Here is a 13,656-nt window from a genome sequence, read left to right as displayed (position 1 = left end):
TCACCGTGTGTTTGTGTGGCTAAAGGCTAAAGCTTCCCAACTCCATCTTTCTACTTTGACTTCTCCATTATTAATTGAACAAATTGCAAAAGATTCAGCAACACAGATGTCCAGAATACTGTTTAATTGCGCGATAAAAAGAGACGACTTTTAGCCGTAAATGGTGCTGGCTAATATTTCCTGACAGTCCGTGACGTCACCCGCACGCGTCAGCATTCCGCGACGTTTTCAACAGGAAACTCCGCGGGAAATTTCAAATTGCAATTTAGTCAACTAAACCGGCCGTATTGGCATGTGTTGCAATGTTAATATTTCATCATTGATATATAAACTATCAGACAGCGTGGTCGGTAGTAGTGCGTTTCAGTAGGCCTTTAACTTAATAGACGGGACGTCTCGTGCAACAAAAGAGTCGAAAATGATACCGTTTGGTTTTAATTGGTCGGTACTCATCCCGGGACGCATTGCATGTTGGAATTGGATACACCTCTTAATCAATCCATCAATCAATCAATCAATCAATCAATCAATCAATCAATCAATCAATCAATCAATCAATCAATCCATCAGGAGACACTGAGTAAGGCAGCGGACATATTGCAAAGTGTTCTTTCCAGAAGAGCACAAGCCGTTAAAGGCCTACTGAAACCCACTACTACCCACCACGCAGTCTGATAGTTTATATATCAATGATGAAATATTAACATTGCAACACATGCCAATACGGCCTTTTTAGTTAACTAAATTACAATTTTAAATTTCCCGGGAGTTTCGTCTTGAAAACGTCGTGTAATGATGACGTGTACGCAAGACGTCACAGGTTTTTAGGAAGTATGAGCGCTGCGCACACACACAGCTAAAAGTCGTCTGTTTTAACGGCATAATTACATAGTATTTTGGAGATCTGTGTTGCTGAATCTTTTGCAATTTGTTCAATTAATATTGGAGAAGTCACAGTAGAAAGATGGAGTTGGGAAGCTTTAGCCTTTAGCCACACAAACACACGGTGATTCCTTGTTTAAAATTCCCGGAGGTGAAACTTTACTATGGATCAGAGCGCGGTCAAGCCAACATGGATCCCGACCAAATGTCAACCAGCAGGTTTCGGTGAGAAAATTGTGGGTAAAAAGTCAGTTCTTATCGGAGAAAAGCTGAGCTTGTGCCGTCCATAGCTGCCGTCGATTCCCCTGAGACACCCGTGGAATCACCCTTCCGACTATCAGGTACTATTAAACTCACTAAAACACTAGGAACACAATAGAAAGATAAGGGATTTCCCAGAATTATCATAGTAAATGTCTCTAAAAACATCGGAATCCATCCCAATGCAATCTGTTTTTTTTTAACTTATTTTTTTTTCTAGTCCGTCGCTATCAATATCCTCAAACATGAATCTTTCATCCTCGCTCAAATTAATGGGGAAATTGTCGTTTTCTCGGTCCGAATAGTACTTTTTGTTGGAAGCTCCCAATAAAAATAATGTGAATATGTGAGGAGCTCCCACACGTGTGACGTCATCGTCTGTGACTTCCTGTAGAGGCAGGGCTTTTCTCTTAACACCGAAAGTTGCAAACTTTATCGTGGATGTTCTCTACTAAATCCTTTCAGCAAAAATATGGCAATATCGCGAAATGATCAAGTATGACACATAGAATGGACCTGCTATCCCCGTTTAAATAAGAAAATCTCATTTCAGTAGGCTTTTTAAGACACATTTTCTCCACTTCCTGTCCAAGTCCATGTCGCATCCTTTGATGGTCCAGACTCTGGCCTGCTGGTCTGTGGTTCTCGCTAAGAGACTTGGAAGGAAAATGGCTGCTGTTTCTGTTTTTTTTTTTGTTTTGTGTTTTTTTTCCCTCCACATTAAGTGTTTCCATCCGCCACTCGTCCCTTCCAAGTTCTGTTTTTAAAACGTGCTATTGTACGCCACATCTTCAGACGGGCGGCCGAGCGCGGAGCTCGCCGCCGTTCTTTGAGGTTCCCTTCGGGAGCGTTTGTCACTTCCCCTCGCCTTGTTTCCACTCACGCCGTGGCAACGGCGACTTATTTTGCACAACTGCGTCGTGGGTGTCCTGAAGATATAGACCGGGGGAGGACGGACGCGGCCTCTGGAATTTGGTGTTTGGAAGAGAATTAAAGAATGCTCTTCCCGACGGTTTGCGGGACACTCTTGTTGAGTGAGTTGTTGACGTGTGCGTGTGTCCTGTAACTGTTTTTTCTGTTTTTTTTCTTTGCTTGACAGCAGTTGTACGCCGCCCAGCTCGCAAGCATGCAGATTTCACCAGGGGCCAAGATGGCGCCCCTCCCGCAGGGGCCCAACGCCTCGGGCCCCCTGTCGCCTTCCGCCCTCAAGAGCGAAAAGAAAGCGTCCAGTCCTGTCGCTCAAGTCAAGGTGAGCGCTGGTCTTCTTGTCTGAATGGAGAGTCTTTTTTTGTTTCGTTTTTTTTTCTTTTTCTTCCATTATAAAAAACACACCCACACACACACTGACAAAGTGACACTGGCGCGGGCTGCTGTTTGGCTGGAGGCCATACCTCTTCACTGGAGAGCGCGCACGCCTCGTCTTTATTTGACGACCAGGCGCTATAATGGAAGCCACATGTGAGTGTGTGTTTGCGGGTGTGTGTGTGTGTGTGTGTGGTAGCTGCGAGTCACAATGGACGCACGTCAGCGCTCGCCGCACTCAAACGCTAACGCTGCGCCTTCTGAACTCCACGCCAGACACTAAGCACACACCCCTTCCCTTCCACCCCCACTCAGCCCACTGGCATGCCACCGCTGAATAACACACACACACACACACACACACACACACACACACACACACACACACACACACACACTCACACGCGCGCACACACACACACTTCACTCCTGGCTTCCTCCATCCGTCACTAAGCTTCTTTCCCTTTCAGCAATAACTCTAGCAGGAAAATACCATGACTAATATACTTAACAATTATTTTTGTATTATTATTCTTTTTTTAATTAACTATGTCTTTTGATACCGAGCCCCTCTGCTTGACACTTTGTTTATTTTTGATCCCCCGTCTGACTGCGGCAGCGAGCTGCTAACATAGTATATCCATACACAGTGTGGAGGCGCTCCCGTAAGTTCATTATCATCACCCCCACTACAGCAAATGAACTACATTTATTTCAAGTACTAATATCAGTGGAGGACGATGCTATACATGTTACACACCGAGGACAAGCAAGCAGGAGCAGACACAAAGGCATGCTAATTGCTAAGCCAACCCTTTCTATTATTTAAATTTAAATTTTAATTTTAGGTTTAATTTTAATTTCAATTTTAATTTTAATGTTGATTTAAATTTTGGGGGGGATTTTGATTTTAATTATCATTTTAAATTGTATTTTAATTTTAATTTTAATTTTATTTTCGAATTTAATTTTAATTTTAGTTTTCATTTCAATTTATTTCTGCCTTCTTGTAAGTTTCTGTCGAACACTTTGAATTGCCTCATGTACAAATTGTGCTCTAAGCCAAAATGAACAAAGTTAGTTTATTGATCCATATATTGCTAATCCCGATACCAATGGTAGTATCAAGATATGATCGATAAAAGAGTGATTATGACAATGTTTTTTTTATAATTTTCCCTCAAAATGTAGGTTTTTTTGGTCAATTTAGTTGATGTTTACAAACTCGGGGAACAATTTCCTGGACACAAAACAACTTTTAGGGCAAAAAGCAAAGTATTTTTTAAATAGCCGTAGTTAGTAGCTATTGTTGAATTATTGTGTACCATTGACTTTGTTTTGATCAAGCAATTGTATGTAATGTAAAAAAAAGTATAAGAAACCAGTTTGAATATTGTCACACTGTCGATCGTTACAGTTAACACATGTGATCGGTATCGGCCGATGTCGCTCGTAGATTATCGGAATTGGCAGCATTAAATACTCATTGGAACACACATATTTGATTCGTAATTAATATCTTCATACCTATTCATTATTTATAGACCCTTTCCCATGCTACTGAATGAGAAGGTGTGTCAAAACATAATTTTATATATATATATATATATATATATATATATATATATATATATATATATATATATATATATATATTTATATATACATATATATAATATATATATATAAAATGTGTATATATATATGTATGTGTGTATATGTATGTACAGTATGTATGTATGCATGTATGTATATGTGTATATGTATTTATATGATATATTAAAAAAAAAAAAAAAAAAAAAAATATATATATATATATATATTATTTTCTTTCAAAACCAGCCACTTTATTAAACGTTTGGGTACAATTTTATTAAACAAAGCCGTTTTTTTTAAGTAATGTAAAATTGTATCAGAGCTGTTATATGTATATATATACATATATATATATATATATATATATATATATATAGTCGAGGTTTCTGTGGTTTATCCATTATATAGGGCTCAATACCGGGTAGAACGAAATATATGTTAGTTCAGGCTGTATCATCGCTACAAACCTGTTTCGCAGGTTTCCCTGCTCTTCAGGGGATTCTATGAAATCTAAAATATATAAAATAACCTGCAAAACAGGCTTGTAGGGGTGATATGGTTTCTGTGTTTTTTCCCCTGACCTAACGTATATATATATATATATATATATATATATATATATATATATATTAGGGCTGGGCAACGATTAAAAATTTTAATCGAAGTTAATCGCACTATTTCTCAGATTAATCGCTATTAACTGCATTGCATACGCAAAGCCCAATAATGAATTCAAAAGTAGTGTGTAATGCACCTTTATTGGAATATTCTCTCACATGAACAAAAGCGCCAAAACATTTGTTGTGCAAACACAAATTAAATCAGTCCTTGTTAAACAGTAGCAGTTAAATAGCATATTTTATGAAAATCAACTCAAAAAATGTAAATACAAACATTTAAGCTTATTGCCACTGCCAGGGTATTTAAGTTATCCTGTTTGTTATGGAAAATAAATATAATCTACATACAAATCTCTGAGCCACAATCATAACATCTGAACAGGCAATTTCTGAGGTAACAGCAGAAACATTTTTTTATCAGGGATTTTATGTTTGAAAAACCTATATTATAGGTAGTGGGCTGTTTTAGGGAATTTTTGATCAAATTATCCGTAGTAGCAATATTAATAATGTTGTGTTTATTCTGCGTAGTGCACTTAGAATAATTATGACCATATCTAGGAATTGATATGATGGGAATTTTCCGATTGTTTGCTTGGTGCTTTGATAAACTGAACGCATATACATGGTACTATATTGTGATGTTATGAGCCAGGGAAAAAAAGAACTACCCTACCCAGCATGCAACAGGGGTGACGAACATGCGCGGTAGCCCGGTATAGGTTGTGTCGCCATGACGGCATCTTGTATGTTGTGATATGCACGCTCTGAAAGTAAACGTTAAGAACTCAGCCAACACGCCTCGTCTGCATTATTCATAAATAAACAGACAACACAAATACTCCGCTGCTTCACAGGCCGCTGGATGTAGCCGGCAAAGTATTCCCATGCTAGCTAGCCGGTCTAGCAAGCACGCATCATTCAGTCCAAAACGGCCCGATCTATCCACATCCAGAATTGTCTGGCGGTCGTAAGTGATCCCGGAGTGACCACGCTGTAAGCCAGCCATGAATTTTGCAGAATTGTCCGGTATTTTTGCCAAATGTTCCATCTTTACCAAGAGCCCCTCGACCCGGAAGCCCATCCGGGCGACGCCATCTTTTTAAGAAAAGGCATCAACAAAATAAAAGTATGTAAACAACATACGCAAATGTGCGATAAAATAATTGTCGGCGTTAATAGATTGATGAGTTAACTCATAATTAACGCATTAATTTGCCCACCCCTAATATATGTATGTATATATATATAAAATTTGGGGAGGGGAAAAAATCGCCCATTTTTAATCTGAATTAACATTTGTTTTATAGTTATTATGGGGAAAAATAGAAATAATGATATGATGTGTCAAAATATATGAGGTATTCGCTAAAAATGTTTGGGTTAAAATTTAATTGAAAGCTCTATTTTGGATTGTGTGTTTCTGAAGTGAAGAGGTTAACGTTACTGACAGTAAATAGCTTTTTACAGACAAAAAAGTGTGAAGGTAAAAAAAAAGAAAAGCACATTGAGGAGTAAATCCCTAAAAGCTGTCAGGCAGCAGTGGATGATCTCACCTGAATCACAACTCACTGGGGATGAAGGACTTTTATTGTCACAAAGTTCACTCCGGTCACTCAGGAATCGTATGCTAAGTTTCATATTCACCTCAGTACTTGAAAATTTCAAAATGGGAGCAAAAACGAGGCTGTTCTTAGCTAATGAATCTTCTCACGTCTCGTCCTCCATCCTCCAGGAGGAAGGATCCACACAACCTCTCAACCTCTCAGCCCGACCGAAGACAGGAGAGCCTCTGCGCTCGCCAACATCGCCCACTCAGACCATGTTCTCCGGCAACAAGACCAGCCCCACCGGGGGAGGCAAGGCCCGGGTCCCCAGCCCTGTGACCTCCATGGGCCGCAACGCATCCCTAGGTAGGTGACAAGAACTTCAACGCCGATCCATAAGCCAGGTAACCAATCCGGTCTTTGGAGCATAGAGACCTCAAAGGTGCTTGGTCAGTCTTTTAAAAGGGGACTAGGTTTTTGGACCCAGACGCAACACAATTGGTGTGAAAGATATACTTTTTAAACTACAAAAATAAGAAGAAAACCAAGTGCAAACAAAAAGCTGCACAAATAATCTACAAACTAAATAGTAATAAATAAACGTATTCCAGCCTTAGGCTCTTTCGGATACTCTAAGAACACAACAGACCCTTTTCCACTGAATGTTCAGGAACTTCAGTTCCTGCAACTATAGTTTTCTTTGGAACTGCGTGGTTTGTGTTTCCCCAGAATTTCACAGCTCAGAGTAGTTTATAGAATTCATGCTGATGACGGAATAGATGAGTGGTACAGTATATATCAGGGGTCGGCAACCCGCGGCTCTTTGGCCACTCTGATGTGGCTCAGCTGCACTATCGCCGACCCCCCAGATTGTTACGGGGGGATTCCGGTTCTCATATCCTCTTCCGGACATCACCTTGGGTCAACATTCTTCGATTTTCACTCGGACAACAATGTTGAGGGCGTGCCGTGATGGCTTTACTTTTAGCGCCCTCTCCATTTTGACGCGTTTCACAAAATAAAGAAGACAATGGGAGCCGCAACCATTCTCGCGAATAACCGCTGGTGGTCACCCATATAACAGTAATAAGGGCGTGCCATGGAGCAATTACCTTTAACGCCTTCTACAACATGTACAGACAGCTTGCCAGCCCAGTAACATGTTGTATGTGCAGTGTTTCCCACAGGTCAAGCATCTATTTGTGGTGGTGTGGTAAGGTGGGGGGGTGGTGGGGTTAGGGTGATGGGGCGTGGCAGCGCCGGCGGTGGCGGCGATGACCAAGAAGAACGCAGAGTTGGAATATAATTACAACACTTTATGTACATATTTTTATAATATTTACATATTTACATAATATGTAACTACAAACTCCATTCACAGACAGAGTCCCATTGCTTTTATGAGCGGTCGAGCGAGTCAAAAGCCCCCCCCCAAAAAAAAAAAAATATATATATATATGTATATATATATCCATCCATCCATCCATATTCAACCGCTCATTCATATATATATATATATATATATATATATATATATATATATATATATATATATATGTATATATATATATATATATATATATATATATATATATATGTATATATATATATATGTATATATTTTTTTTGCATATTTTATTTTTTGTGTCGGCCGTAATTCTTTCTTAGCGGGCCGCCACGAATAAATGAATGTGTGGAAAACCCTTATGTGGCTTCCGCAGATACATGTACACAACTGCAAGGCATACTGGGTGACACAGAGTACACTGAAGGTTGTGATATAAATAACTTTAACACTCTTACTAATATGCGCCACACTGTGAACCCACACCATTGATTGATTGATTGATACTTTTATTAGTAGATTGCACACATTTCAGTACATATTCCGTACAATTGACCACTAAATGGTAACACCCGAATAAGTTTTTCAACTTGTTTAAGTCGGGGTCCACGTTAATCAATTCATGGTAACAAGAATGACAAACACATTTCGGGAGAAAATCCTCACAGTAACACAACATAAACGCACCACAGCAAATACCCAGAATCCTTTGCATCCATGACTGTTCCTGACTATATTATACACCCCCGCCCACCTAAACCGACACACGGAAGGGGGAGGTGGTTTGGTGCTAGCAGGGTGTATAATATAGCCTGAAAGGGTCATGGATGCATAGCATTCTAGGTAATTGTTATGTTGCGTTTATAATGTGTTACAGTGCGGATGTTCTCCAGAAATGTGTTTGTCATTCTTGTTTGGTGTGGGTTCACAGTGTGGTGCATATTAGTAAGAGTGTTAAAATTGTTTATATTACAACCTTCAGTGTACTCTGTGTCACCCAGCATGCCTTGCAGTCGTGTACGTGTATCGGCGGAAGCCACATACAACATGATACTGTACTGACAAGCTGTCCGTACATGTTGTAGAAGGCATCAAAGGCAATGATTTCATGGCACGCCCTTATTACCGTTATATGGGTGACCACCAGCAGATATTTGTGAGAATGATTGCGGCTCCCATTGTCTTCTTTATTTTGTGAAATGGGTCAAAATGGCTCTTTGAGTGGTAAAGGTTGCCGACCCCTGGTATATATTGACATTGATGTGAATAAACAGACAATATTAGGCCATGTACAATACCAAGAAGAAGGATACAAAACGACGTGATTTACAAAGAAAGTCTCTTGTTCTCATAAATACAATGGCAGCTTGTTTATAGTAGGACTTTGAATTCCACAGAAGTGTTACTCGGAATGTTTGACAGGCCTGACGCGTGTATCATCGATTGCCTCGAGCAGGTGATCAGAGAGGGAGGTGTGTTCAGCCTTGGGATAGACCCCTCCGTGCCAGCATGCAGAACCCAGATCTCCCGTCCAAAGGCAAAACCTAGTAACTCACTTCTAACTGATTTTGAGAAAACAACGGAAAACCAATCTATCTTGATGCTGTCTTACTAAGATCTACAACGTCATCAAACGTATAGATGTTTTCTTGAGCTTTCATTTTCTTGCCGATTGAGCCACGGATTGAATCTGCTCTCATGAACCTGTGCCCTTTCTCCAGATATTTTATCACAATCTCGGGTGGGCCCCATTCTGCGTTTGCACATTTTTATTTTGACCTCCCCAGTTATCTGCCCAAAAGAGTATGCAAGGGGAAGAATCAAGAACAATACATTTAATGAAGGTGCTTGCAACGTCCTGGGCCAATCTTCCAAATATCCCCTCGTGCCATAATGTCACATAATCAGGTTGACCGTCGGCCCCCATTCGTGCAAATGTCTCATTAAAGACAATAAGGCGACTGACAAAGAAGCTTCGATTGGTCCTTTGAGATGCTAGGTTTTTCTGTTGTATCTACGCGGTTTTGTGGTAGTTGCTAGGTCCTGCCATGCGCGTAACAGCTTACTTACGGAACAAATTACAATATCGCATACACTAATGTAAAGCATATCACCTAGGAACTCCCAAATTATTATCAGCTCAGTTTTGACCAAAATTGAGTTACTGGGTTTTGCCTTTGGAGGGGAGAGATGGGCACGTGCCCTGGAGACCGCATCCTCGCCAGGAGTGTGTAGTATTTGTGTTTTAAAGGGGGCAAAGGCCTGTATTTAGTCTGCCAGCGGAAACAGTGAAACCCAACACACGCTATCTGGCTTTTTAACAGCTTCCTCACGACATTGTCTGCCGGGGCCAGACCTTTTAAACCCCTACCTTAGATATCTGTCATTAAGCTCATCGAGAGCCTCTCATTACACCGGCAAACAATTTGAGCACAGCGGCATTGGCGTTACGACGTGCTATTTTCTAACACTTTCAGCGACCACCCAGGACTTCTACTCGTCTGCTAGTTAAAACCGGCGAACGCGACGGAAACTTTCACATCCTTTCATCGACTTCCTTTGCCCCCCCTGCTTTATTCTTCAAATGCACGTCTGCTTCAGAAGAGAGAGAGACGTAAACAGACAAGGCGGCGTTGGAAAACAACAACAAAGGTGTCTGTGTGGTTTTCAGCTCCTTTTGTAAAAAAAAAAACCCAAACATTTATATTTATGACAATAAGAACACACCTCAGTAGGTCCAGTCAAGGTTGCTTTTGTGTCGCGATACTCTCTTAAGAGTCACTCCGTGTTTAATCAACCAATCAAATTTTATTTTAACGGGCATCACAAAACCACACCCCACATCCAGGCAGGGAAAAACTAAAAAAAGAAGAAACCTGCAGATGTAGGGACTGCCCCTCCAGGGTGGATGTCCTGTGGGTAATTACTGAATTGAATGGCACTTAAAAAGTACAACAACCTGAGCAGACAGCTTTTCCGAGATGTTATCCAGTTAGCGATTTAGTCTAGAAACCACAAACGTCTGTGTGCCCACAGCTTTGCCCATCTTTCAATCACTAGCGGCAGCTCTAGGATCCTTTGAACGACTGTCAGCATCTTCTGAAATGGTCTATAAACCAGAGCAAAACTTACTACAATCAGCAGAATGTCCTGTAACCATGATCATGAGTAGGTAGATGTCTTCAATGTCCGTGACTGAAAGCCGTGCGCAAGACACTCCATTTCTCCCAAGAGTCCATCGTCTGTCCAGCAACAAACGTTCCGTCAGGACAGGCAGGTTCCAGGGGGGGTTCTGGGGAATGTTGTGGCTTGTGCAGCCCTTTGAGACACTTGTTATTAAGGGCTATATACAGTGGGGCAAAAAAGTATTTAGTCAGCCACTGATTGTGCAAGTTCTCCCACTTAAAATGATGACAGAGGTCTGTAATTTTCATCATAGGTACACTTCAACTGTGAGAGACAGAATGTGAAAAAAAATCCAGGAATTCACATTGTAGGAATTTTAAAGAATTTATTTGTAAATTATGGTGGAAAATAAGTATTTGGTCAACCATTCAAAGCTCTCACTGATGGAAGGAGGTTTTGGCTCAAAATCTCACGATACATGGCCCCATTCATTCTTTCCTTAACACGGATCAATCGTGTCTGGACAGGACGGATTAAAAAAATAAAAATAAATGAATTAAAAAATTAAAAATGTTTTGAATCAATTACGAATCGTTAAAAATAAGAAATCATTTTTTGACACCCCTATAATTTCAGTAAGTAAATTTCATTTTGAGTTAACTCGCCACAAAATGCAGTTAATCACGATTAATTCAAAAAATCATTAGAAATATTTTTGTAGTGACGGCTACATATGAGATTAGTTGAGATTAATTTTGAGTTAACCACCAGCAAAATGCGTTTAATCACGATTATTTTTTTAAATCATTTGACATCTTTTTGTAGTGACGGGTACATCTGAGAATAACTAAGATTCATTTTGAGGTAAGCACCAGTTAATCCCCATGAATTTAAAAAATAATTTTACATATTTTTTTTGTATTGACGTTTACATCTGAGATTAATTAAGATTCATTTTGAGTTAACCACCGACAAAATGCGGTTATCACGATTCATTTTTTAAATCATTTGACATCCTTTTGTAGTGACGGGTATACATAAGATTAGTTAAGATTAATTTTGAGTTAACCACCAGCTAAATTCGGTTAATCACGATTAATTTTTAAAATCAGTTGACATCTTTTTGTAGTGACGTGTACATCTGAGATTAACTGAGAATATTTTGAGTTAACCACAGGCAAAATGCGGTTAATCACGATAAATTTTGAAAAACATTTGACATCTTTTTATAGTGACGGGTACATCTGTGATGAAGTAAGATTAATTATGAGTTAACCATCAGCAAAATAGAGTTAATCCCGATGAATTTTTAAAATAATTTTACATATCTTTGTATTGACGTTTACATCTAAGATTAACTAAGATTAATTTTGAGTTAACCACCGACAAAATGCGGTTATCACGATTCATTTTTTAAATTATTTGACATCCTTTTGTAGTGACGGATATATATAAGATTGGTTAAGATTAATTTTGAGTTAACCACCAGCAAAATGTGGTTAATCACGATACATTTTTAAAATGATTTGACATCTTTTTGTAGTGACGTTTACATCTGAGATTAACTAAGATTAATTTTGAGTTAACCACCTGCAAAATGCGGTTAATCACGATTAATTTTAAAAAATCATTTGACACCTTTTTGTAGTGACGTGTACATCTGAGATTATTTAGGATACATTTTTAGTTAATCACCGACAAAATGTGGTTAATCACGATTAAATTTTAAAATCCTTTGACATCTTTTTGTAGTGACGGGTACATCTGAGATTAACTAAAATTATTTTTTAGGTAACCATCGGCAAAATGCGGTCAATCATGATTAATTTTTGGGAATAATTTGACATTTTTTTGTAGTGAAAGGTACATTATTTTGAGTTAACCGCCGGCAAAATGCGGTTAAACATGATGAATTCTTACATCATTTTACATCTTTTTGTACTGACGTGTACATATAAAATTAATTTTGAGTTAACCACCAACAAAATGCGGTTAATCACGATTAATTAAAAAAATAATTTGACATCTTTTTCTAATAACGGGTACGTCTGATATTAACGAATTTTAATTTTAAGTTAACTACCGGCAAAATGTGGTTAATCACGATTACATTTTAAATTGATTTGACATCTTTTTGTAGTGACGTGTACATCTGAGATTAATTAAGATTCATATTGAATTAACCAGTTAACGAACAAAATGCGGTTAATCACGTTTAATTCATTAAATCATTTGACATCCTTTTGTAGTGACTGGTACATACGAGATTAATTAAGATTAATTTTGAGTTAACCACTGTCAAAATGTGAATAATCACAATTAAGTTTTTAAATCATTGGCTGTAGTGATGCTGCACTGATACTGGGCTGGTGTTTTGCAATAGCACCATCTGCTGGATTAAAATAGTCACTGCATTTGAACAAAATGAATAGTTCGCAAATATAATCGTTGTTCTTGTGGAATAGCTGCGCAGGAAGGAATATGAAACGCACAACTTTGGTCAGTGGGCCAAATAGTAAACAGGAAAAGAAGAACAATGACCTTATTTGTCGACATAAGATCAAAACGATCCCTATTTCCTTTTTTTCAGTTTAATTTCCATTAAAGGCCTACTGAAACCCACTACTACCCACCACGCAGTCTGATAGTTTATACATCAATGATGAAATATTAACATTGCAACACATGCCAATACGGCCTTTTTAGTTGACTAAATTGCAATTTTAAATTTCCTGTGGAGTTTCTTGTTGAAAACGTCGCGTAATGATGGCGCATGCGCGTGACGTCACGGACTGTAAGGAAATATTAGCGCAGCACTATTTGCGGCTAAAAGTTGTCTCTTTTCATCGCGCAATTACAAAGTATTCTGGACATCTGTGTTGCTGAATCTTTTGCGATTTGTTCAATTAATATTGGAGAAGTCAAAGTAGAAAGATGGAGTTGGGAAGCTTTAGTCTTTAGCCACACAAACACACGG

At 38.8% G+C, this 13,656-nt stretch overlaps 1 protein-coding gene across 2 annotated transcripts in view; it reads left to right on the top strand.

The window, feature by feature from the left end:
- LOC133549260 (transcription factor SOX-6-like) overlaps positions 1-13,656 on the top strand; it is a 265,313-nt gene that overhangs the window by 204,615 nt on the left and 47,042 nt on the right. The window contains exons 10-11 of one of the 2 annotated variants that reach the window (XM_061894490.1): positions 2,246-2,392; positions 6,397-6,574. In XM_061894490.1, the coding sequence (XP_061750474.1) occupies positions 2,246-2,392; positions 6,397-6,574 (325 nt within the window). Of the gene's footprint in view, positions 1-2,242; positions 2,393-6,396; positions 6,575-13,656 lie in introns of both variants that reach the window. The other variant, XM_061894489.1, reaches the window with a different exon arrangement.

The sequence above is a fragment of the Nerophis ophidion genome, linkage group LG03 (assembly GCF_033978795.1).
Source record: "Nerophis ophidion isolate RoL-2023_Sa linkage group LG03, RoL_Noph_v1.0, whole genome shotgun sequence".
Lineage (NCBI taxonomy): Eukaryota > Metazoa > Chordata > Actinopteri > Syngnathiformes > Syngnathidae > Nerophis > Nerophis ophidion.
The sequence above is the reverse complement of the archived record's forward strand: the minus strand, read 5'-3'. Positions and strand labels throughout refer to the sequence as shown.